The 27,783-nt window shown below is 39.2% G+C and overlaps 1 protein-coding gene across 18 annotated transcripts in view; it reads right to left on the bottom strand.

Annotated features, from left to right (window-relative positions):
• The window catches only part of PARD3 (par-3 family cell polarity regulator), a 666,688-nt gene that overhangs the window by 165,937 nt on the left and 472,968 nt on the right, over positions 1–27,783 (bottom strand). For 15 of the 18 annotated variants that reach the window (XM_046011672.1, XM_046011678.1, XM_046011673.1 and 12 more), the window contains one exon: positions 11,586–11,696. The exons of the other annotated variants lie outside the window; for them this stretch is intronic. In XM_046011672.1, coding sequence (XP_045867628.1) covers positions 11,586–11,696 — 111 coding nt within the window. The remainder of the gene's footprint in view (positions 1–11,585; positions 11,697–27,783) is intronic. 18 annotated transcript variants of the gene reach the window in all.

Below are 27,783 nucleotides of genomic sequence, written 5' to 3'. Positions count from 1 at the left end.
TTGTTGATCTTCTGGGGGAGGGGCCTGTTGTAGTGACTCTCAAGTGTCTTTGCCCGAGGCGGGATTGCACCGCCCTTACCGGCGGCCGGACTAAGTAATCGGCTCGGGTTCGCTTTTGGGAGCTTCTGTTCCCTGAACGCTTTCCGTAGAGTTCCGGAGGACGGGAATGAAAATGGCGGCCTCCCAGTCTCCGGCCCAGAGGAGCCGAGAGCCTGGGGCCCCACTCCTCAGTGCACCCCCAGAGGACAGCACCCAATCACTCCCGTATCCCCAGCCTCCAGCCGCGCTCGGAGCTCACCCAGCCCGCGACCAGTTCAAGGTAACCCCGAGCTGAGAGTTCAGTCCTCGGCTCTGTCTTGGCAGCCGGCTTCTCCGTTCTAATAGCTGCGAGCTCTCCGACACTCCGACACCCCCGATCCTTCTGTGACCCTGCGGGGCCTGGGGCCACGCTGGCCCCGCGTGGGCTTCACCCCGGTTTAGCCCCTGGAGCAATGTCCCTCAGTGGAACAGACTTTTAAAAGTCCTGATTTTGTGCTCCGTTCCTCCGCCGCTTGCCGGGAGCCGGCCCCTCCCCCCGCGGTCTATCTTCCCGTCGTTTTAGATTCACTTCTCCGCCAGTCCTACCTTTCAGAAAGTGGTTGATTTTCTGTTTCTAGAGTTGCTGTTCTTCTTCTCTTCGCTCTCCCGTTGGATTTGTAGGTGTTTGCAATGTTTAGATAAGCTATCGAGCTGATCTCCTGCTACCTGATGTAGTCTCAGGCTGCTACTTCTCCGCCATCTTGACTCCTCCCCAAAATATGCACTTTTTTCCCTTGAGCCTACCATCATGAGGCCGGTCCTGCTCATCCAAATTTGGTCCTGCCTAGTCAATCTTTTCTAATTTCCTTTACTTCCCAGCTATAAAATGGAAGTACCTAAATTCGCCTAGCTTAGTGCTCCTCAATAGGGGCCCAGTGATATCTGAGAAAGGGTCATTCGCTATTGTTGCAAAACTTCCTGCACAACTAGTTCCAGCCACATATCAGCAAGTAGTGTCCCCAGCCATGTGGGCAAGCAAAAATGCTTCACATATTCCCCAAACCTTCTAAGAAGTAACTTATCTCCTGAGCCGAGGACCAATAATTGTCTTAATTCATAACAGACTAGTGGGAAGTTAGCAATTTTTATCAGGAAGGGTCCTAGATCCTAACAAGTCCCACAGAGAGAATACACATAAGAGAAATAGCAAGTCAAATTCTAATGTCAAGTTTAGCTAAATTTATACTCAATTTCTTATTATAGTCTACTTATTCACTTAGGAGCTATTATGACAGTCAAGGATGTTATTATAAAAGCTGATTACCACTAAATACTGGATATTCATGATGAAAAGTTCATATAAGTTCAGAGATCTTTTTATTCTTTGCATCATACTGTCTTTTTGACTCCGTATTCAGTCAGAAAAGCTACAGAAGGGAGAAATGACTTCTTTCTTCAACTCAATGGGATATTAATTTGAAGCTCAATTATGATCACTCCACTGACAATCCACTTTTCTACTATATATGGTCACCATCAGAGAATCACCTAACTACAGGGTGGCTGGGCATTCACAGGAGTCTTGAAGTTTGGGAACCTATAGAATGGGAAGGGCTACAATAGAAATAAAGCCAAAATCTCTGAATTTGGAGACCCCCCCTGAAATCAAAGGGAGTAACAGATTGTTTTATAAATGAGCCCTATGGTACTTGAACCTCAGTTCACTAAAAGTGAAGAAAATCCAACTTACTTATGTTGGAAAATGCAGCCCTGTTCAGAAAAGAAACCATCAGAAAAAAAGAATATGAACATTCTCTTCTCAAGAGAAGTAAGAACCTAAATCATCTCCCCAAACTTCTTGCACAATAGTTCCAATATATTATTGATGGGTCCCCAAACTGAATGTTCTTTTGTTCCAAATTACACAGAAACTCATCTTCATTTTGGGAGTCAATTTCTAACAAGTCAATTGCTCAGAAGAAGTGCTTGGTAGCACAAGCTACTATTCATAAAGCCCAGCTCTCATCTGCTTTCTTTTACCCAAATTTGTACACTATTTCTAATTGCCACTAATCACTGAATCCAATAAACATTACAGTCACATCTATAGAGCCTTCTAAAAGCATTAGGTTTTTTTCTAAGCTCCAATAACACAAGAACTTATATTTTTTATTGTTTATCTTGTCATCACTAATGAATTCATCCCCAAAGCCATGAAAGCTATTTGCACCCCTCCTTCCCTCCCAGCTCACCCCGTGCTGAAGACCTCAGAACCGAACTCCAGCATACCTGTGGCCCGGAAGTGGGGCTAGAGCTGTAATAGGTGAACGAGTCTGGTTACCAGTTTGGACCAATATGCGTTTTATTTATTTTTTTTAAAGATTTGTATTTATTTATCTGACAGAGAGAGAGAGATCACAAGTAGACAGAGAGCGAGGGGGAAGCAGGCTCCTCACGGAGCAGAGAGCCCGAGGAGGGACTCAATCCCCGGACCCCGAGACCATGACCCCAGCCGAAGGCAGAGACCCAACCCACTGAGCTGCCCAGGCGCCCTGCAATATGCATTTTAAAGTTCGTTCTAGGAATTACTGCTAATGAGCTTGCTACCGTGAAAATGGCTCTGAATAGTAAATTTTTAAAACCAGGAATGCACTATGGCTTTTGTGAGTTTTCATGACAATTCACAGTCAAATTAACAGAAAACACAAATGATTTTCTTTATTACATACTTTTAAGCTTGTATGTCTTGTGTAATCTAAAGTGAGAAAAGGGACTTAGGAACACAAACATGTTATATTTACATGTGATATATTTTCATTCTCTTTGGAAAGACTTAATTAGAAAAGAAATATTTGACTCAGGGGAGAAAATATTTTTGGTGTCTTAATAAAAATAGTATAGTTTCTTAAGGAAACTTTAAAAAAAAGACAGTGAGTACACTGCAGTTCAGCCTTTAATAGTTCCAGATGGTCAATACTATAAAAGGACACCCCCTCTATTCTTTTATCATGACCCTGAGGTCACAAATTATCTCTAAGATGTAAGAGCCATTCGTTTTTCTGAACAGTCAGGTTGTTGTCTAGCATTATCCATCCAATTTATCTTGGGCCAAACCTCAGCAATCACAGAAGTAACTGATTAGCTCAAAACTTAGCCAAAGAAATAAATGTCTATTGCTTTAAGCATTTCAGACAGTCCTTCATGGTTATAAACAAGAGAACTATTCTGAGGCCTAAATGATGGCAGACAGCTGTAGTGACGGAGGCTGATGGGCAACATCACCATGAATGATTTCCTGATTCTTAAAATGTAAAAAAAAAAAAAAAAAAAAAAAAAAAAATTTAAAAAAAGGAAAAGAAATGAAGACTTGCAAACTCTGTAAGACTTTTAACAAGTGAGGAACTTATGTCAGCTTGTTATATACAAGCATAAATATCCACACTTTTTCTTTTTGTTAAAAAAAAAGTATTTTCCAAGATGATAATGAACTTGCTTTGAACCTGCATGGACAACAATACACAAAATAATGTAATATACTAAATAAAGTAATAAGGTTAATTTCTTTCCCGCTGTCACTAAATTCATGCTAACAGTCTCTCTTCAGCTTGACATCAATTAATGATTTTAATTCTAGACTCTTGTCACAGTGTTCACCACCCTTTTCTCTAATTAAAATGGATGATGCGTGATGAAGATAAAACACACAAGACTTCTGTTCTTGTAATATTTCTGTTCATTTGGATTTTTGCTTTTATAATAAATGGCTTTTAGCACTAATTGCAGTAGAGTAAGATGAAAATAACTGTTTTATGGCTATGAAGTATGGTCTTTAAATAGCCAGAAAAGGTACAGCATGAGGATTGTTACTGAGTGACCCACTCCTGAGGATGGAAATCAATGACATACTTAAATTAGTTATATCCCAAATACTTCACCTCCAAAGTTACAAAACTTCAATACATGGAACACCCATGGTGCATTTTTCAGAACCCTCCACAAAACTGAAATCGACCTGTAGAGATGTTAATTAAAAAAAAAAAAAAAGCTATAAATGTCTACAGAAGATAACATATACTCATACTAGTTTACCAGAAAAAATTAAAATGAATTTTGGATCGCTACATATTAGATAGTTGTTAAATATCGCCAAAACAATGTTTAAGACCTTGCCAACAACTCTTCTGGGAAACATTTTATACCCAACTTATCGCATTGTTATCCAGAAGCCTCATTCTGAGAACAAAGTTCCTGGATCTTTTTCCCTCAGTATTTCCTCTCTCTAAAATTCAGTATTACAGACATTCAACAAATAAAATCTAAAGGCATGGCAGAACGAAATGTAAACTACAAGATAACTGGAAGGAATAGTTCAGTGTAATAGCAGTTTGTGTCAACTGAATGAATGCTGTATTTGCCCCCAGAAACACCTCAGCAAATGGCGGACTTCAGAAGTAGTGTGGCTCAACTCATCAATCCTTCAGCTCACCCTGCTACGTAAGTCTACCTGCCACCCCCCAATAAGCATGCTTCCAAATTGGCGTCTGTGCCGAATTCCCAAAAGAGGGACAATAGAACACTACATTTCCTACTATGAAAACAGTCATAATTTTAAGTGAGATTTTAACCACTTTGTGATACTGAGATAAAGTTCGTTGAGAAGAAAAAACTTCCATATTCTAAATGGGTTCTGAGAAAAACTTTTTCATGAGGAGGACCAACTGTTTTTGAAGGCACATTTCCCATTCAAGGGAAGAAGGCAAGTCTTTTTTTTTTTTTTTTTTTTTAAGATTTTATTTATTTATTTGACAGACAGAGATCACAAGTAGGCAGAGAGGCGGGCAGAGAGAGAAGCAGGTTCCCTGCCAAGTAGAGAGTCTGGGATGCTCGATCCCAGGACCCTGAGACCATGACCTGAACTGAAGGCAGAGGCATTAACCCAGTGAGCCACCCAGGCGCCCCAGAAGGCAAGTCTTAAAGATCAGAGCTCCATAGAAGAAACGTGCGCTAGGTAGGGCAAAGTTAAGCATCATCCCTTATGCTCGGGTGAGATGATATCGGTTTTAAAATATAAAATGGTGGGGCACCTGGATGGCTCAGTGGGTTAAAGCCTCTGCCTTCGTCTCAGGTCATGATCTCAGGGTTCTGGAATCGAGCCCCGCATCAGATTCTTTGCTCAGCAGGGAGCCTGCTTCCTCCTCTCTCTCTGCCTGCCTCTCTGCCTACTTGTAATCTCTGTCAAATAAGTAAATCTTTAAAAAAAAAATAATAAAAAAATAAAATCTTAAAAAATATATTTAAAATATAAAATGGCTAAAAGTTGAAAAAGAGATCAAAGTATTCATACAGATACAACTGTATCTGTACAGTTGTATCTGTATAGATACAAATGACGGATACAACCACAATCTGTACAGAATCTGAGGGCTTAGAAGAATGCCTCCTCCCGTGAGCACCCGTGCCCAAGCGTGTGTATAGAATGTCACTTTGCTAAATACATAAGTTCTTGGGAACTAGACCCCAAATGACCGTCTCTGGGGAGTGTTCATTATTAACTGCAGCCTGTCAATCTGTCCCTTCCCAAAGCTCTGCAGCTACCTATTTTCACACTGATTATATTACTTTACATCAATTTTATATGTTAACAGGCTTAGATCTTTTCTCCCCCTTAACAAAAGCAAGGGATCCCTGGGAGAGGGTACAATAACATAACACAGAATCCATACCATCAGATGTGGACTTAACGTATTGTGAAACAACAGAAACTTCTCTTTTACACTGACTAATGGAACACTAGAATAATATTTCACAAACCAACACACACACACACTCACATTCATACTCATTCACTCACATGATGTTCTGACTTTCATGAGTATCAAAGCACCTACAGTTATTTCTAACTCAAAGAGATGCTGCAATGCCAAAAACAGCTCTCATCAAATATAACATTACCTTTTCCTACTCCAGTTAGTCTATCAACAAAATTCATCAAATACACACACACACACCCCCCAAGGCTTATTTTGCCCAAATATTGGTCAAAGTACTGGACTTCCACATAGTTAAGAGATTCTTTGAAATTTCTTTTACCTGCAACAATAAAGTTTTCTAAAAAATGCCTGATGGAACTAATCTCAGTGATTAGAATTGACTTTTCTGAAGGAGTTGAGAGGTCAGAGAAAATATGAAAAAATCTGCTACAGAATAGAAAAACGTACATTTTCCACAAAAAGGTTAATTTTAAAAGTCAAGCTTTGTTCAAATGACAATATGTGATCTAAATGCAAAGATCACCTAGGTTATCTGGGTTCTACTGTCAGAATTTAGGGAGGCTGAACACTAAGTTTCAAGCCAAAATGAGTGAAAATTTCTTTTTTTTTTCAGACCTATTACTGCTTTCTTGGTTGTTCTCCCTGTAATTTCACAAACTTCCTATTCATGCACTTTAAACACACTTTACTACTACATTATGATATTTTAAAATGTTAATTTCTGCAAAGACTAATAAACACATATCAACTTTTAAAAAAAGATCTAAAAAAGAACTAAAAAAAATCACAAGAAAGTTTTTATCAAAATTTCAAGGAATTACGTAAAGCAGATATTGGAAACAATTGGTAAAACCAAAAAGAGAAATGCCGGTAAGTGGGAATCATGTACACAAATGCCACACAGAGTTGCAAATGAGGCACCAAGGTACCACTTGTGGGCACAAACAGTTCAATAGCCTAGTATTGAAGACACAAAGCCTGTAAGAGAGATTATCACTTTAAATAATGGAACATTTCAAGCCATACATATCCTTAGCAGATTTATAAATGTCCTTCACATACTGGGAGAATTTCATAAGACATTCATTTACCTTTTTCATGTCTCCACTAGGAGCATTCAGTCGCCTTGAAAATACTTCCCAGTGCAACTGACTACATAGCTAACAGATAAAAATACCAGAAGAGGTATCCCTTGCTGAATAACTACAAAACACAAGTCAGTTAACATTATGTCTAAATCTCATTTAATAGAATGAATAACATATGAGGTAAATATTTGACAGTTGGGGAATCTGCCAGATACGGCAGCTAAGATTTCATCTTTCAGAACTCTTTCCTTCTTTCTATTCTTCCTTCTCATCCATCCATCTGTTTATACAAACTTGGCCTTGTTCCAGAAAGAAATTTAACATGGTTTTTTAAGAATGTATAAAAATGCAGATTAAGTCAAAATGAAAATAGAGGGGCCCCTGGGTGGTTCAGCTGGCTAAAGCCTCTGCCTTCGCTCAGGTCATGATCCCAGGGTCCTGGGATTGAGTCCTGCATCGGGCTCTCTGCTCAGCAGGGAGCCTGCTTCCTCCTCTCTCTCTGCCTGCCTCTCTGCCTACTTGTGATCTCTGTCAAATAAATAAATAAAATCTTTAAAAAAAAATGAAAATAGATGTGGGGCACCTTGGTGGCTCAGTCAGTTAAGCACCAATGCCAATAACTCTTGATTATGGCTCAGGTCATGATCTCAGTGTGATGAGATCGAGTCCCAAGTCAGGCCAAGGAGCCTGCTTGTGATTCTCTCTCTCTCTCTCTCTCCACCCTTTCCCTGCTCACGCTCACTCTCTTTCTAAAATAAGTGGATAAATCTTTTTAAAAAATGAAAATAGATTTAACTTTTTAAAGGTATGCCTGTGTGGAAATACATATTTTATAGGAAATAAATTAGAAAGGCATAGACCAGTAGGTTAATAGTGGTATTACGACAGATAAATTTTTATTTTCCAGTTTTAAATTTGTTTTTTTCTTTCAAATTTTCTATAGATATAGGATTAGAATACATTAGAATTAGACCTTAAAAATGCGTATGTTTTAAACAGGTGAGAAATATGGGGAAGAGAAAATGGAAAATGAATGTTCAGGAATAAGATCCGTAACTACACAAAACAGAAGCCATAATGTAGAGGCAGGTCGCAAACACTGGCTCTACACTTGCTCACGATTCTATGAAACAACCAACCCGGAGTTCCACAGCCAGGCACATGAGGGAGCTGGATATGGCTGACTCAGGAGCTAATGGCCTTTGCTTGCCACCGGTATTTCCCCAGTCAATGAATTCTGAGAGATGTTGGTATTTCACAGAAAACAAGTGAAGGGGGGTGTTCTGTGAATAAATAAGTTAGGAAATGATGACTCTCTAGTCACACCTTCGTGACTCACAAGGTACATTAACCGAGGTAGGCTTTTGAGAATAATGGAGTAAAGAAATATGCATAAACTGGTCTAACCAAGTGTTTCTCAAACATATTTGCATGCAGAACTCTTTTTGACTGCTAAACACTGTTTGGGAAACTCCCACACCACACTGCTTATATACATCAACCTTTAGAGCCTAAGCAGAGATACCACCAGAGCAAAAACACAACAGAGATCCAAACGTTAATCTGGCTACTTGGTCAACATAATGGTAGCTAAGTGGGCCTGAATTGACACAGATCATTTAATTAAGTATGTTCTATTTGGGGGTTGGAGCCCAATTCCTCTGTGTGGTGGAAAAGAGCCAACAGGGGCTTTGTCCCCAGGCACACCTGAAAGACAGTCCAGTAACAGCAGTAACACTGAATTCATCCCTCAGCTCCAAATACCCATACCCTGCTTTGTTTCCCCACCTAGCCCTAAAGTGGCCAACAGCATCTCTGAAAGGTACCTCGGTTTGGAGCCTGGCGTTAGAAGTCAAATAGCACATCACAGGACCAGCTAACTTTACCCTTGGTGTTATCCCTCTTCTCCCCCCTTCTCAGGAAGAGAGCTTAGGTGTGCAGGCTCAGACTGTTGGCGGGGCAGGACCAGTAGAGTCAGAGGACAGGTCTAGGCAGGGTTCATTCATTTCTCCTAGAAGGACAGCTTTTAGTCAAGACCCTACCTCCCAGGGATGACAGCAAGTGGAAGGAGATGGGGAGAAGTTAGCAAGGATGAAGTCAAGTTCAATCTCAGACCCATGCTCAGAAGACTCTAGTTCACGTTCCCTATCGAACACATTTTCAGTTCTATTCACTGTCCTCTCACTTGTTCCATATTTATATCTTGAGTCACAGTCAGGCTTCAGGGATGTATACAGACAAAAAATATTTTTGTACATGGACATGTCATAATTAATAACCAGGGAATAGCAAGTTTTCTATTTTTATACGAAATCAGCCAAAATAACTTTGGGAACTCAAACAGCTCTGGTGGTAAATACTGTGAAAGAAGGTGTTTTGCTACTAATGGGCAGCGAAGCAAAAGCTATGATGAGATTATGAGCAGTGCTTTATTTATTTTTATCTACTGCTCCACCCAAATTCTCCCCAAAGACGTTGCAATTTCATTTCTCAAACAAAGCATCGCCAATGCCAAAAGACAGAACAGAAAGGAGGGCACACAAAGAAAGGCTTGGCCTATCCAAATAACAAACATACTTGTAAAAACTATTACTGAAATACGAAGTCAGAGTATAATAGTTTTCTTAGATTATGAAGCTAATTGATTTTTTTTAATGGACCATTCACTTGTTCCTTGACCCTGAAAGATTTTTATTCTAGGCCTCCTGTACATTGTAAATTCATTATGACCAACCTAGTTCCCAGAAGTATTGCATCATTAGAGGTACAGAGATGGAGATTAAAAGCAAAACTGCAAGTGAACTGTGCCTTAGGCAAATTAATAATACAAGTGAAACCATTATATAAAAATCATTGTTTGGCTGCAAAAACTTGACTATGCATTATAAGAAGTATCTTGGAAAATGTTGATAGAATTCTGCATTGAAACACAGTGATCACCTTAAACTGCAAGAAAAGGATATTGCAAATATGAATAATGGTACTGGATTAATGAAGCTATCCCCTATGGTTGGCAACAACATAGGGGGAAAGTATAATGTTACTACCGCTCAGATTTTCACATTATTTGCCTGTGGATAAATCTGAGTACATACATTCAGCTGGTATACACTCTCTCCTATACTCTCTTAGGATAGAAGTTTATAGTACTGAGCAATTAAATGCCATATTATATGGACTAAGGAATACTGTGTGTCCAGGCCTGACAACAGTGAGCTTATTAATAAGCTTGAGTATTGGGGAGCCTACATAGCTCAGTGGGTTAAGCCGCTGCCTTCAGCTCAGGTCATGATCTCAGGGTCCTGGGATCGAGTCCCGCATCGGGCTCTCTGCTCAGCGGAGAGCCTGCTTCCCTTCCTCTCTCTCTGCCTGCCTCTCTTGTGATTTCTCTCTGTCAAATAAATAAAATAAAATCTTTAAAAAAAAAAAAAATAAGCTTGAGGGTCTCAAAATTGCTGAGGATTAGAAAGGGTCCCAGAAAGCAAGAAAATGGAAGGGTTTAAAAAATAAATAAATAAAAACTGGGGAAGAACCAAAAGAATAAATCCAGTCTTGCATTACAAATTAAAAGTCCCTATTTTTCCCAGTTATGTATTTAGTACTCTGAAAGGCTACGCACAGAGAATCAGAGTAACTATCCTAGCCTAAAGCCTCAGACATGGGAGAAAGATGAGTGGAAAAATACCCAAACAGTAATCTCTTCTAAAGAGAACCATGGTAGAATATTCTTTTCAGTTCTTTCATTAAACTCGAAAGTGCCCCGACTCTAGAATTGTTAGCAAGAATCTGGAAATGAAGATGCTGGGCTCTAATCTTATTTATGGACAATATTTAGTCTTTTAGCCTTACTCAAGGCACCTTCATTCCCCGGATTATTCAAAGTACAACAGGTATAGTGTCTCCTGCTGTAGGGGTCTGAAACCGCAAAGAGGAGTTGGCTGTGAGCCTGTAAACTCGAGTAATGGAAGTTCAAGGCAAGGCGGTGGCTTGCTGATCCCCTGGGAATTACAGCAAGAGAAACTCTAATCACTTATAGAAATGGGTTTCAATTATCTGCCTAAAGTAACTTTTCATTCATTTCACTGGTCTTTGGGTTCTTACCACGTAATGACTCAACAACAGATAACAATCTTTCTGGAAGAGATGCAATCAAATTCAAGTGATAATTTCATAAAATATGATAGGGAAATAAAAAGAGAAAAAAAGGAAACAAATGTCAGGTTTGAGAGGAAAACAACATAGTAAGAAAGCCTTCTTGAGTCTTATTATAAATCAAAATATTTTAAATGAGATATAAAAATTCAGTTTTATTGCCAGAGAAAGTTTTAAAAATTATCACAAAATACTAATATTCATAAATGAATGAAACGGTATTGTAACTATTTCCTTGTGATTTTAAGAGTGATCATAAATTCAGTCTTAATGTTTATTTAATTCATCTAATATGCCCTACTCTCTTCTAGGCAAAGATCTTAACCATTAACATTCACTTTAATGCCTCAAATAAATACAAGGTTTTTTCCTTGAATCTCCCTTTACATTGTATTTATCCCACAACCATCAGTGTTCAGACTGACATAGAAAAACTAAAAACCCATTGAGCATAGATTCTTCATATTAAAAAAAAGAAAGAAAGAAAGAAAGAAAAAAGAGTAGAAAGGACAAAAAACTCTATCTGGTAAGATTTAATCAAATGACTGAAGTCTACCTCTCCTGCTCCTGCTTCATTCGTATCCTCTCATCTTCTGACGTAAGGGAGTCCTGTATTTTTATTTTACCCGTTTTCTCAATCTTGTCATCTTTTCGATGTTTGCCAAACCTGTTGATAACAAAAAATTCTAACTTGTCAATATATACAAAATGAGTTTTCATTCTTGTGACAAAGACATATCTACTCAATGAAATGCGACCTTCCTCAAAATGAGGGCCAAAAGTCCTGCAATTCTCCAGTTTTTGCCCAATATGAATATTTTTTTAAAAAGATTTTATTTATTCGACAGAGAAAGACAGTGGGAGAAGGAACTCAAGCAGAGGGAGGGGCAGAGGGAGAGGAGGAAGCAGGCGCCCCTCTGAGCAGGGAGCCCAATGTGGGACTGGATCCCAGGACACTGGAATCATGACCTGAGCCCAAGGCAGAGGCTTAACCCACTGAGCCACCCAGGCACACCCAAATATGAATATTTTCAATCAGATTACTGGATTCATTTTTAATGAAAACTTTCCAGAGGCAACCCTTTTGAAAATGGCCTCAATCCCCTTTTTTCCTTTGGAGAAACAAAAATAAACAACAACTTTCAGTTCATCCTTACTGAACGGAACAATTTCGGGCTGAATACTTCAAATGCTAGAGGCCAAAAATCTGCATTAGAACAGGTTGCTCTTATGACTAAAGAATGGTAATCTGCAATCATCTAATTAATAATCTCTCCATAAACAACTATTCTTATTTTCACAGTCAAGTTTATTGGAAACATTCATCATAGTTTAAAAACTGACAAACAAGGTCATGTTTGCAAGGTTTAAAGTACAAAGGATAATTTACACTGCTACAAAGCTTTGAGCCTATTAAATTGAAAGCTTTAAGGCATTCTCCTCAAATGCTATTCCGAAATCTGATGGAAAGCAATTGCTGAATGTGGCATCTTTGCCTTTGAAATCTGTATCTGATCAAAAACAAACATGATTCAAAACCGGTCCACACAAACTTTCACAGATGGCCATGGAGCTGGAGGCTCTCTGCGAAAACACTAATCCTCCATGCTGGCATCATCTGAGATATCTCAGGAGCCTAGATTTGCTATCAATTCTTGGTCCTGCTCTGTTGCTTTCCTCTAAAAGAGACCATGTTGCCTGGAATGCATGCACTACATACCCTCAAATAATATTCCTTTTAGTGATTTAGTCACCAGATATTTCAAAAACACCCTTTTATAGACAGTTACTCAACTAAGCATTCATGAGTATATAAAATACGTCAAGTATTTCTTTCAGAGGACAAAGTAGGGATCTAGCTTATGCTGAACAATTAATCACATTGAAAAGAAGAGTTAAATAAATAAGTAGTATTCCAAAACTGATAGAAAAGAGAAAAAGGTATTTTAATTAATGGCTTGGTTGGTAGCACAGGTCTTTCTTCTATTAACATAAATCTGATTTCAAATACTGGTTTATACATGAAGTGTACATGGGAATATCTTGCACATTTACTAAAGGAACACTGTTTACAAAGAGGTTTAGAGATAAGGAAGGGAGAACATTCTTAAAATGTTAAAATAGAAAAAAGTTAAAATAACTACCATCACTCGTCCTTTAAAAGTTATGTATATTATTAGGCAGCATTCAAAACTTGTCTACAAAATTAACTTCTATAAAGCAAATCTACCCTTAAGTTGTAACAGTAATTAGAAATTGGAAGATCACTGCAACTGCAAAAAGGGAAAAAAAAAAAAGAGGAAAAAAACTCCCTAAGAACTTGGGCCCAGAATCTGACCACTTCGCACAAGGGATAAAATATGCACTATGTTTCTAAAACAAACACAAAGCATTCAAAATAAAAACTTTCTCTTGCCTTTATTTTTGTCAATATATCAATAATGCCTAAGAGTTAGGCATAATGACTGACTTTATAGAATGAATTAATAAACAAATGAAAAAGCGAACATAAAAAACTGATACATCACAGTAGGAGCCAACATCTAAAACATAATGTTCATTCACTTGACAAAAATTTATTAAGCATCTACAGGGGGTTCAGGAAAGAGGACAGAGCTGGACAAATTAATCTGAGCATCATCAGCATGTAGATGGTATTTAAAACCCCCATGAATTCCTATCCTGAAAATTCTGCAACACTGAGGCATCTGGAAATAGAAAATGTATTAAATTCCAACTTCAAGAAAAGTGTAAGTTCAAATCTTATACATGATATTTACTTAGAAGAGGGCTTTCTAAAGGTAAATCATTTTAACCATTTAGTTTTCCAGGGCATAAATATCCCTCCAATGATACAATGTTGCAAACCTGTTTTGTTTTGCTTTTAAAAAAGGCCTGGGCTGGTTCACATTGTAAATTACATACATTCAAACCTGTATGGTATTTATGAAGCACTACACCATGACACAAGATACACAGTTGACCCTTAAACAACATGGATCCACTTATACCCAGGTTTGTGGTTTTTTGTTTTTTGGGTTTTTTTTTGATAAATATAGTACAGTACTGTGAATGTATTTTCTCCTCAAGTTTTTCTTAATATTCTCTTTTCTCTAGCTTACTTTATTCTAAGAATATAATATATAACATATATAAAATCTGTGTCAGTCAATTATTTATGTTATCAGCAAGGTCAATAGTTGGTTACTAGTAATTAAATTTATTAGGAGTCCAATGTTACCCATGGATTTTCAAGGGCACATGGGATCGGCACCCCAATCCCTGTATTTTAAGAGTCAATTGTATCTCTATCTGTACCAAAAGGTACAGTTTAATCTTACAAGAAGATCATGTACAACATTTTTTGAGTTAATAATATGAGGGAAAACTGAGAGTGGTTGACTTTGCCATGTTTTAAAACAGTTATTTAAAACAGATATTTTTGGTCCCAAACCTAACATAGAGTTTTAATCAGCTATGTTAGATCTTTTTTTTAATGATCTCAGCCTGAAAGCTGAAAAGGTTTCTGTTTTAGATCTCAATATATTAACTTTCAAGTTTCATCTTAAATACACATGATTAAAAAGAATAAAAAAGAGTGAATCCTGATTCAGATTTAAGAAGTGAATTTTTTTCTCATTTATTTGATATTAAAAATATTAGTGTCCTAGGCCGGCCTTGAATAAATATACTATTTTATTACATGTAAATTTATTATCAAACTGTTACAGTATACTTCCCTTTTGAAATTGTAAATTCAAGATTGATATATTAAAAAGCAAAAAAAGCACAGATAAAATGTTTCTAGGTTAGCATTTGGGCATTTCCCTTAATGCCTGCCTTAGTTAATAAATTATGTGATTTCTTTAAGGCATACTATAAAAGCACAGCATATTACTTTATACTTGGGGTAAAAATGAATCCCTTAGCGCTAATTTTTTGACAGAATAAAATAAAGATAATAGGTGAAAAAAATATACCAACTATTCTAGAGTGTAAAAAGAACAAGAACGTAGCTATGCCCTCATTCATTCTCATCGACAATATATTGTAGTGTTCTCTTACAGTTGTTTAATTCTTTCTGCAAAGAGGCAGGATGTCCCTGAAAACTTTCAGCTACACATGTACTTTCAAAGTCAGTTTCACAGCTAAAATCAGTGATCAGGGGTGCCTGGGTGGCTCAGTGGGTTAAGCCGCTGCCTTTGGCTCAGGTCATGATCTCAGGGTCCTGGGATCCAGGCCTGCATCGGGCTCTCTGCTCAGCAGGGAGCCTGCTTCCCTCTCCCTCTCTCTGCCTACCTCTGCCTACTTGTGATCTCTCTCTGTCAAATAAATAAAATCTTAAAAAAAAATCAGTGATCAGCCTATGAAGACAATCATTTAATACCAAGCTGCTTAAACTTGGAAGATATCAACTACATTTATTTTATTATCTTTTAAAAGCCACGGATGAATTTCAAATGGGTCACGTTCTAAAGAACAGCAAGGCTGAAAAAAATCATGTACTAATAATGGTAGGTCCAAACCCATTACCAGCAAAGGATCAGTTTTGGAACAGCCTTCTGACTAACCTTCCCCCCACCGCCAACATGTTCAAACAGAAAACTCCACCATCCAATGGGTGTGACGCTAGACTAGAAAGCAGTCATGGACCCTATCACTCCAGGAAGAATTTGCTATCATATCTTAGGATATATTAACATAAGGAATTGACCTTTGAAAAACACGGACGTGGGGGTGGTGGGGTGACTCAGTCAGCTAAGTGGCAGACTCTTGATTTCAGCTCAGGTCCATGATCTCAGGGTCCTGGGGTGTAGTCCAGACACAGACTCTGCGCTCAACATGGACGGCATCTGCTTGAGATTCTCTCTCCCCTCCCCTTGTCCCTTCCCCTGCTCATGCTCTCTCTCTCTCTTTTTCTCTCTCAAGAAAGACAAAAATAAAAAAACAAAACAGCATGGAGACAAAAAGAAAAATAGAAAGCTTGAGAAGAAGTTGATAGAGAACAATTTCAGAGGTACTGCTACCTGAAGAAGGCGCCGTGGAAAAAATGCCAAGCCACCGAAGACTCCTTCACAATAAGATACAGCCTGATGAGCCCTGTCTTACCAGAGTAGAATTGATTCTAACATTTCTTAAACATATGGCTTTCTTCATAAAGAATACAGCAATGTTTTCATTCAGCTAAAGTAATCTCCAAGTAATCTGCTAAATGGGTTTCACTATGACGCGTTACAAATGAGATCACTGCCGTCTGCCAGATCTGCCATATTTATTACTGTAGTAAAGAATAATGGGCAAAACATGCACTTGTTGATGAAAGGGGAAAGAGGGGGGAAAAAAAGAATAATAAAGGACTACAACAAAATTCTGTGGTTTTCTATAGAAAGAACTGTCATTAAAAATTTACTGGTAAGTTTCATGCTATTGAACCATCGTTTCAGCTTTTAGTAAATTAACCTAATTCTCTCTGTGGTGTAAATAACAGTGAAATATCTTACTATTATATTGCTACTAAAATTAGAGACCTTCAGAAAAAATTATGCTGAGTGATAGAACACATAGCATCCTACTATAAATAAAATAAAAATGTAATTGGATTTGTAATAAATGGAATTTCCTAGTATTGTATTTGAAAATGGGATATAGAAGAAGTCTTAAAAATCTCCTGCCATACTTAAAAATAGATGAACAGAACACCCAGCACCAATTATCTTGTAAGCTTTGAGGAATAATTTTTGAAATAAGATTTTCTTCAATAAAGAAAATCACTGAAATGTCACCTAGAAGGTTGGTATTTCTCACTGCCAATTACCAAGGTCTTCATTTCTAAGGAGGGTTTACTATAATACTTGCCTTACTTTTTACCCTAACGAATGTATAGGTTAAGTTATAATGCTTGCCTGGGGTCGAGAGAACTGAAATTGCTCAAATACAAATTTATTGTCAGTAACTAGAAGCCCCGTCCTCCCCCAACATCAACTTCTCCCCTGGAGCGGCCACCATCATCATTTAACTCAATACCCCATGCTGTATTTTGGCCCTCATCTTTATATATTTGCACCATCACATGGTTTAATCATTCCTTTCTCTGGGAACTAATTATCTCTTTCTGGAATCTTCCCGGTGTTTCTCATAGACACAGTTAGTATAGCCACTGCACTTACCTGTCCTCAACCACTGCCTGCTGTGATAATGCTGCCCTTTGCCCTAAAGATCCCTGAGGGATCCAGCAGAGCAATGAGCTGGATTCAAGACTCTACAGCAAAACTGAAAACCCTGTCCTGTGTTATTCTGATGTTCTATCAAATTCTCTGAAATGCCTCAGGGACACTCTGTTCACCCAAATCAAAGCAAAACCATGAGCTTTTAACACTATTTCTCTATTTTCCTTTTGTGTCATACTTTTCCTAAATGGTTTTGATCCAAGTTTCTCTAGAAAATTTTTTCAATTGATTCTGGTTCAGTCTTTTTCCACATTCTTGCTGTCAGCATTGAGTTCTCTCAATTCATCACTATGGCCTCTAACACAATTATGAACTTATTTTTTTTTTAAGATTTTTATTTATTTGTCAGGGAGAGAGAATGCAAGCTGGAGGAGTGGCAGGCACAGGGAGAAGCAGACTCCCCACTGAGCAAGGAGCCAGATATGGGACTCAAACCCAGGACCCTGGGATCATGACCTGAGCCGAAGGCAGATGCTTAACCAACTGAGCCACCCAGCTATCCCTGTTGAACTTATTTTTGTCTTAGAGCCTTTAAACCGTTCTAAATTTTAGTTGGGAAAAAAATCCAGCTATATATCTTTATAGAATATTCTACTGCACTCTTACCCATATGCACAGAAGGTATATGTGCACATTTCTGAAAATCAAAGTCTAAAGATTGGTCACCACATTCAATGTCCATATTTGATAAACAAAGAAACTGAGGCTCAAGAAGTATGCAGAGCTGGCCAAGGTCACACTGCAAGCTAGGAATGGAGTTCAGGTCACCTCATATGTAGTTTGAGAGATCTCAGTGAGTCTAAACTTGGATACTCCTAGAGAAATTGAAATTCCCAGACCTATGAAGTTCACTTTGTGTAAATCCTAAGTGAGACGTATAATTGAACACCTGTTGGATGCTCTTTTGATTACTTAATTACATTTAAGTAGAATTTATTGAATTTTTATTATGTACTTTATCTCATTGATTTCCACAACCAGCCTGTGAGGTGGGTGTTACCATCATCCTCCTCTTTAGGGGGAACCTCAAGGGGATATAATGATTTCACAGGCCATATGGCAAGTAAGTAGCAAACCCGGACTTTAGACTCTTTTTACCCAAGACGGACCCAAGACTCTTTTCACCACACCCAGCCTCAAAAACTTGAGGAACCAAGAAAAAAACAAACTTGAGAACCAAAGACAGTCTAACACTCTTATTCTTTTATGCTCAGAGCAGCCGATTAAACCATCTTTGTGGAAATAAATGAGATAAATCTTGCATTTCCTGCAGCAGTGAGGTCCAAAGGACATTGTTCCCAAATGGAACTTGTCTGTGAAGACCAGGAATCTGGATGCAAGCTTAAGAACTGATCCTCGGGGCGTCTGGGTGGCTCAGTGGGTTAAGCCTCTGCCTTCGGCTCAGGTCATGATCTCAGGGTCCTGGGATCGAGTCCCGCATCGGGCTCTCTGCTCAGCGGGGAGCCTGCTTCTTCCTCTCTCTGCCTGCCTCTCTGCCTACTTGTGATCTCTGTCAAATAAATAAAATCTTAAAAAAAAAAAAAAAAAAAAGAACTGATCCTCAACATTGGAAAGGATCATAAAAACGACCCACATACCCATTGCTAGGCCACTGCCAATACTTCTAAATACAATGATACTCCACAAGTCAAAATTGTCTGTACTGACATATGCAAATACTGCCAGGCAACAGCAGAAGCGTGTCAAACTGTCCAAACCCAATCCAAGGGTAAAACAGCAAGAATTCAATGAGTACATTTATCTTTTATAATAACACACTCATAGTTTCTGGTTACCCCCCCCACCTTTTTTTTTTTTTTTTTTTTTGTGGCTCAGCCTCCATTTTATAAATAAGAAAAAAAACAAGTCACTTCTAACATGTCCTTCCCATACAGGATCTCACATATTTTAGTGACATTTTAAGAACTCGCTAGCATGATCGTGCCCTGATTTGCTCAGCAGTAGACTGGGGCAATGCTGGATGAATCAGGGAAGAGAAGGCTGATTATGAAAAGCAGAAAGCTTCTATTTAGGCAAAAAAAAAAAAAAAAAAAAAAAAACCAAAACCCTGGTAATCAACAATGATGAGAACGGAGGCTTAGAAAGGGTACATGACAACTTGATAGTGCTTTTATAAAATGGGATGCCATTTTAACTTGGCGGAGTTTAGCAGGGGTTCTCTTTAGAAGGAAATTCACAAACTTGAGAACCATTATTTGATTGTGTACAGTTTTCATCAGTGATTAGATTTAATAAACTAAATTTGGGTTGCTTGACATCCAGAAAAGAAAAAGAACTTTTTTTAAAAAAAAGAAAATATAGCTTCTATTTAACCAAGCTAGAACAGCCTTTAGACATGTAGTATATGAATCCTTAATGGACAACACACCCTTTTCAGGATGCCCATTAAGTGTCCTTATAAGTGCACTCTTCCCTTGGCATAGCCGTGTTATCTAATCAAGGATGCACTGATATGCCTAGTAACCCAACACTTCAGGAGTCCTGGAAGGATATGGAACAAGGAAATATTAAAACAACAATAAAGAAATTGAACCTGGTACATTATCAATATTAATTTTCCAAGCATCATAATAAATCCCAAATATCTTAAAAACAACACCAAACCCAAACCCAAACACACACACACACACACACACACACACACACACACACACAACCACAGGATCTAGATAGAAAGACTTAAGAGAAAAAAAAATAAGCAGACACAGTAATCCTTTGAAACGCAAGATAAATACATAAATAACTCTGAAATAATATTTATAATCTGTACTTAGAGCCATTCAAGGAAAATGAGAGAAGATGGGTGGAAGTATGTCTTAATTATGATGTTAAAGCTTTTCAGGCATAAGCTAGTTCATGGACTACATGACATACTTTCTGTAGCAAATAAATCCCCTTTGTAAAATGGGGTCAGTTAGTAATTACTGTGCCATACAAGATTTTTACAAGGCTTGATACACTTTATTTTTGTTTTCAACATATACCCACACAGGTAATCAAACTTACACAAACTCCATAATACCAAACATGCAGATGCAAATTATATGAAAAGTATATTTTTTTGGTTTTCCCTTTAACTACACTGACTTTATAATAAATGATATACATATAAAATATATACAGTAAACACACACACCTAAACATAATAAAAACAACACATGATTCTGGTTTGTTTTTTTTTTTAATAAATGCTTAATTTGGCATTGAAATCAGTCATGTCCACTTCTAATGATTCCGAGAGTGCCTTTCATACACTACTTCTCTGGATCCTTTCTTTACTACTATACTCCTAATTCTTGCACTGTTCATTTTAATGCATTATTGTTTCATAATACAATACTCCAAATTGCAAATTACATTTGGCTCAAGAAGTGATTATGAAAAATACTATCACTGCTGCCTTTGCTCGAATAACTCGGATAATAATGAGAGATTGATTGAGCTCTGAGCAGCCCAAGTGATGAGAAGGGTCAATTTGAACATTTCTATTAAGCTTCTTTTGTTAAATCCAACACTTTGCCAGGTCAGAGGCAAATAATCATACCCTACATCTGGTTACCATGGTTTTCCTTTTCTTAAAGCATCAGAACAATTTAGTAAGTGGTACTGCCCCAAAGGCAGTCCCTATAAGAAATGCTAATGAGACCTAAGTCAAGAAACACATCTATTCAAAAGGGCACTTGAGAAACATGAAAAGTAAAAGGTAGAAAGATAGGTTACTCTACACCTTTTTTTCCTATTAGGACAAAGAATCAGAAGTATTTAGCACCAGAGATAATCCTAATAATTTCCATTGCCATCTGCCTGATACTCAAATTGGCATCCAGGTTATAAATGCTTCTGTGGCAATGCAAACACATATACACTTTAGGAATATCTTTTTTGAGCTGGAAATATTCACCCTCCATTAAATACGCACTGCAAGTCAAAGTCCAAGTTTTGACTACCGATAGGAGATATTTAGTTACGGATACAGCGGAAACCCCCTCGAATATGTTCTGTACTGTGTTTACAGAGCAAGGGAAGTGACAAAGACAGAAAATACGATCATTGATGACTGGAGGTTGGGAAGGGGAGAGAACTTTTGTATAGCTCCTGGAAACTTTGAAAGATTAAAACTTCCCCAAAGATCTCATTATCTGTAAAGTTAAGGTGTCAGTCAGCACTTTTTTCTGTCGATGAGAAGAAACCATTTCTGTTGATTCACATTTCTTAGAGAACGCTCTCTACAGAGTAAATTAAGAGGCACCGACTTTCATTTTTTATCTTTTGCATATTCAGATTAAATAGGGAGCTGACACATTTGAGAAGGCTCAACACAGGGCTCTGTGGGGCGTGAGCTGGAGGCCATTGGCTGCCCAGGCCTCCGTGGGTCGCACCATCCGCTCAAGGAAAAAAGGCCTCGTGGTCACACATCTGGGTGAAGTCGGAGTTCCTGCAGCACGCCTGGGTCCTGGTGAGTTTCACACACACAGACCAGGGCTGGGTGACCGGGGAGAATGGCCATGGCCGTTTTCTAGAAAAGCTCCTCTCCTCTTCCACACTGTGATTCACTCCACCCGGATGCACAGGACCGCCTCAGAGTTATGACTCAACTGTGGCTCAGAGCGCAGCTGCCAGGGAGGGTCTGAATCCGGATGGCTCGGGGTCTCGAGCGACAAAGCCTCTGAGTAGGGAGACGTGTTTACTGTCTCATCTCCAACCAGCACAGCCCCCGTGGAACAGGGAGCACGAGATGTGACAAATGGCAAACCACCACATTTCTCCTTATTTGACAAAATAGTTCAACAAGCGTTTAAATATAGAACTTGTTGATTTGCGCACTGGCCTGGAATTCCTCTCCTCCCAGCTGATTTCCATCTCCCCAGCACGGTCTCATCTGCCCGGCCTGCTGTGTGGTCTGCGGCCCCACTGGCTCCCCGGCAGGCGTGGGCCAAAAAAGCGGAGCTCGGCGAGAGTGCACCCTGTTTGTCCAAGAAACCGTCCTGGAACCAGAGCCAAGCCCACGGGTCTCAGTTTAAATTCTCAAGTCTCCCCAGTGACGGTTGCTTTGACGGGAGATCATTATGCTGCTTTTCCTTGGCTGAAGCTTGAAACTGTCAGGCCGAAATGAGTGTGTACAATCAGGGGGTATTAGCGAACGTCACTTTATTGAGGATAGTATATAATATAAATAGATATACTTCTACCCCAAATGATCGAGATTAGCAAAGGCACTCAGCATACCTATCTAGAAACGAAGAAACTAACAACAGGGAGAAGTAATGTAAGGGAAGAAAGCCCATGAGAAAAGAACTTAAATAACACAAGCAGCTGACAGATGTACAGCACCTTACAATTCCAGAAAGCTTTCCATCCATATTCTTTCATTTAGTTCTTAGAAGAACACAAGAGGGAGATGTGTGAACGGGAGCCCGAGGCGGCCGGGTGAGGCAGCAGGGGCAGTGGGGCCCGGCTGGGAAGGCAGAGCTTCAAATCCACACCCCAGATTCTTTCTACCACAGAACCCTCGTCTCCCCTTAGACGGACCTCAGCCTCTCTGAACGCCTCTTAGGTTCCTCATGTTATTTTTTATACTGGTCACTCATGAAGGAAAATCTTTATTGAGGACACTGAGATCATATTAAATATAAACTTTAAGGAAGATCACTATGTAAGCATCTTTGAGGGTGAAACACCAGATAGACTGCAACATACTTGAACATTTCTCAGTGTAATTCTAATTCTTAAGCACCCACCAACATGCACGGGGTAGGGCTCCCCCCCACAGAATAACTGAAGTGAGCTGCTCATGGGGGATCCAAGGACAACCTGACATAAGACACAGAAGCATTTGGGTAGCTTGTCTGAAAATCAACAAGCAAGGACACGTCACACAGAGGCTGGGACTGTGCAGGGGCAATGTTTTTCCAACCTTGGCATTCTTGAAATTTTGGCCCGGACAATCCTGGGCAGTGGGCTGCATGGGGTGGGGGAGGGGGCTCTCTCGTGCATCATGGGACGTTCAGCAGCATCCGTGGCCTCTAACTGTACCTGCCGCTACCACTCCTCCCGTGGATGACAACCAAGGAGTCATCAGACACTGCCAGAAGCCCTGAGGGCAAAACCCTGGGGCCTGAGGACCACTGGGCTAGGGTTTCAGATAAACAACAAAGCTCAATGTGGTATCTTCATTACTTACAAAGAGTAAGAAGAGGACTCCTAGGATAGTAAAAGGTAGAACCTCACCCCCAAGTGCCCCCATTTATTTCAGGACTACTTCCTAAACACTAAAGAAGGAAGCCTCCAGGGGCGCCTGGGTGGCTCAGTGGGTTAAAGCCTCTGCCTTTGGCTCAGGTCATGATCCCAGGGTCCTGGGAATGAGCCCCGCATCGGGCTCTCTGCTCGGCAGGGAGCCTGCTTCCTCCTCTCTCTCTGCCTGCTTCTCTGCCTACTTGTGATCTCCATCTCTCTAGTAAATAAATAAAATCTTAAAAAAAAAAAAAAAAGAAGAAGGAAGCCTCCTTCTACTGAGTTGGTTAAGATCGAATGCAGATGACCCTCTAAGTCCCAGAAGGTAAGATCTAGCATGCTGTAACCCAAGAATATATTAGGGAATATATCCATAAAAACCAGTCAAGTTAAAAAGGCACCACAGTCAGTATCATCAACATGTGGACACTGATGAAGAGCCTGTATTCCAAGATCAGAAAGACATAGGTTACTTGATATATGACAGTTGGCACTATTAATAAAAATACTATCTATAAAAAATAGTAGCAAAGATGAAATGTAATCATGTTCTAAAGCATGTAGGTAGCACTCTGAAGACAGAAATCACTCAATAAATAATAGATAAGATTTTCTAACAAAAATATCTATATATTCCTTCCTTCCTCCATGTCAATGTGGATCCTGTAGGCTAAGCTGGGAGGACCACGACCATTTCAAGAGGTGCATATAATAAGGCTTTCCAGTATTTATGGCCCACACCTTGTCTTTCTGGTTAAGCCAAAATGCTCTGGCCAGTCATGGCAGGTCTTGGCCAGCAGGGTAGAATGAGGGCAAACAGCAGCCCAGAGCTATAAAGCAGCTACAATCTCAGAGGCCTGACTCCACCTGTCTTCAGAAACAGTGATTCAGAAAGGTGGCTCCCGGCAGCAGACTCCCCACAGCAGCTCCTGGCTGTCAGGTATCCCCTTCTCTTTGACCTCCTCAGAAATGGACCCCTGATTTGGTAAGGAGAGGAAATGTGCCTCCCTGGGATCAAGCTACTTTGCCCAGCCACCTTTGAGAACAGGAGCAGAAGACTGTAGAAGACAGGACTGTAAACACTGGAGCCAGATTGCTGGGTCAAAATCCCAGCTTTGCCTTACCAGCTGTATGACGCACAGCCATACGACTCACTCTGCTTGGACAACTTGCTGAGCCTCTCTGAGCCTCAATTTCCTCTTTAGTAAAATGCAACTGCCACCCTCGTGAGTTTACATGAGGATTCAGTGAATTGTCCATGCACTCTGCACTGACACAAATAAGCTCTCCATAAGTACTGTTTTATCATTACTTTTATTGTTAAATTCTGGCTCATAGAAATTGATATGGGACTTCTGGGAATGATCTGTAGAAAGGTGGTCGATTCCACTGAAGGTTCCCTTTCCCCCTTCCTGCTGCTTCTTGCTTAGAATTCTGACAAGATGGCTGGAGCTGTAACCACGAAGTGACCACGAGGGTAGAAATACATGTTTAAGACACTCGTGTTCATCGTGACATGACTCACACAAGCTAAAAAATGGATGCAAACTGTCTGTTGATGAATGAACAGATAAAGAAAATGTGAGATATAAGTAGAGTGGAATATTATTCTGCCTTAAAAAGGAAGGAAATCCTGTCACGTGTTACAGCATGATGCATCTGGAGGACAGTATGCTAAACGAAATAAGCCAGTGACATAACTACTGTTGGAAGTATCTGGAATGGTCAAGTTCAGAGAGACAGAAAACAGAACAGTGGTTGCTCTGGGTGGGGGACGGGGAAATGGGTTTGGTGTTTAGAGGACACAGTGTCAGGATGTGAGAGAGAAAGAGAGTTCTGGGGCAGACGGTAGTGAGAGTCACACGGCAACGTGAATGTTAATGCCCCTGAACAGCACACTTAAAAATGGCTAAGATGGTAAACATGATGGCTATTTTACCACAATTAAAAGAAATAAAGACAAATGCAGTAAGGATGGCTGAATGAACAGAAGGGGGTAACATTGCCAACACTCTGCGCCTAGCACACGAGCCCTGAACTGCCTTTCTCCAGACTTCTTGTAAATTAGAGACAAGTAAGCCTTGTCCCATTTAAACGACAGTTCCTTGGGTCTGTGCTGCAACCAAACCAATTGGTCCCAGATAAAGGCATGGAGATAGGAAGGCCAGAAAGACAGTTTCCTTTCATGTATTTGACTTTCCAAACAGAAAAGAAAAATAGGTTCTTTGAAGCATCTTTGTAGATGATCCCACCCCCCCATCAATACCTCACACTCTTCAAGCCCACAGTTCCCAGCAACTAATCTACTCTTCAAGATGCACCGTCAAGGTTAACTCAAGGTGGCCGACGGGGGCGGGCAGGAGGGAGCCAGCAGCCTTCCAAGACTGTAACAGCAGAATTAACGGAGACAACTGAAAATAACCATCCACACAAAGCCTCATCTCTTTCGGCCAACCCTGCAATTCCAGCTGAAAGACTTTCAGTATGAAATCGAGAAGAAAACAACATTCCATGAGTCAGAAATGATTTTCATTTTCTCCTCATTGTTTCTGATGCTATTTGGATATTCGACAGTTGGTGACTGGAGACTCCTTCACACACTTTCTATTACCTTGGCTGCTAATAAGTGTTTCTTTCTAACTTAGTTGGCTGCCTGTCAGCCGCACTATATACACAGAATAGGGGACGCTTCTAAATGAAAGCGGGATTTCCCGTGGCTGACCAGACTACCTGGAAATAGTATGAAAATTCTGCTTTAGTGAATTACCTAACTTTCATCTCACAAGAAAAATAACATTCAAAGGAATTCTGCTAGACTCCATAGAGAGGGGTCTACTCTTAAAAAGAGTAAAAGCACGGAATTTTGACAGTAAAGATAGTAAGACCCGTATGGATAAAACTATATTTAAATATGGGACATTTCCAAAAAAAGAACTCCATAGGGAAAGTGTTATACACTTTTTTCTATTTGTTCATGAAAATTGCAAAGGCAGATCTAAAATAGTAGTAGTAGTAAACTAGTTAAAGACTGCAATGTACCTATGACCAAACAACAGCTAACTAGTTACGTTTTCTACTTTTTAAAAAATGATACTTAGCTTATAGTATTTTATTATTGAAAATATAAAAGAAATCAAAATCGTGTCACAGCAGGAAATACACATAATTCTCTATTTTCATAGGAAACATATTCCCAGAAGAAACCTAGTTGAAATGTTTTGGAATGCAACCATGACTATAAAGTGCATAATATACAGAATGATTCATGATATTAAAAACACCTGTAAAAAATAATAAAAAGTTTTTTAAAATAATGCAGATAGGCAGTGCACAGCTAGGAGCCCTTCAGAAAAGGCAACAAACTAAAAATAATGGGCACACGCTCAATATACCAATTTCAATAAGTTTACATAAAACATTAATAGTTTGACTATATCCCAAACTTTATATCCCCTTGGATAGAACATAAAAGATGAACATGGGTGCCTTGAAACACAAAGATATCTGTAAGGTAAAATCAGTTTGTTCTTTTTTAGAAGCCACGGGAATGGAAGCACTCAAGAATCTTGAGAAAATACATCCTGGGAAACAGTGTGAAATGTACGTAAGTATAGAGTGAGGACTCCTATTAGTTATAATGGTTAAATGTCAACAATTTGAAAAAAAAAAAAAAAGGTTTCAAAATGAATCTTGGAACACTGAAAAAAAATTAAATTAAAAAAAAAACGTAATTTTAAAGCAGGAACTGTGTGGAAGCAAGCTATTTATCTGAACTAAGTACTTCTATTGTTTTGTAAACAGGAAAGAAAATTGGAACTAAGGTCCTATTATAATTCAGAGCAGCTGATGTCATCCAGTTCCACACTCAACTCTGGCCACAGACTCAGCAGTAACACACCTGCCAAGACAGAGGAGGAAAGACAACACAGAGAGAGGGAATGAGAAATTCTCTCGGATCCCATGGTCAACAAAACCAATCATTAAATTTGTTAAAATTAATCCCTCATATCCTAATTTCTGTAATTCTTTGTGAAGGTCTGCAACAGGGATGAATACGTCACTTAAAATGTTATTTCTATTGCTCAAAAAGACAGAAAGCAGCATAGGTTTCTGTGTTTGTGTAGAGAGTGTTGGAAAAAAAAGAGTTTGCGTCTTACAACAGGAATTAATATATTATATCCCTAACTTGGAACAAACATTAGCGTCCAGAGATTCTGTGTGTACTGGCATCCTACAGAAACCCTGAAATGGGTAACCATTCAAAACTGGTCAGTG

The sequence above is a fragment of the Meles meles genome, chromosome 7, assembly GCF_922984935.1.
Source record: "Meles meles chromosome 7, mMelMel3.1 paternal haplotype, whole genome shotgun sequence".
NCBI classification, from domain to species: domain Eukaryota; kingdom Metazoa; phylum Chordata; class Mammalia; order Carnivora; family Mustelidae; genus Meles; species Meles meles.
Note: the sequence above shows the minus strand (reverse complement) of the source record. Positions and strands in the feature narration are given on the sequence as shown.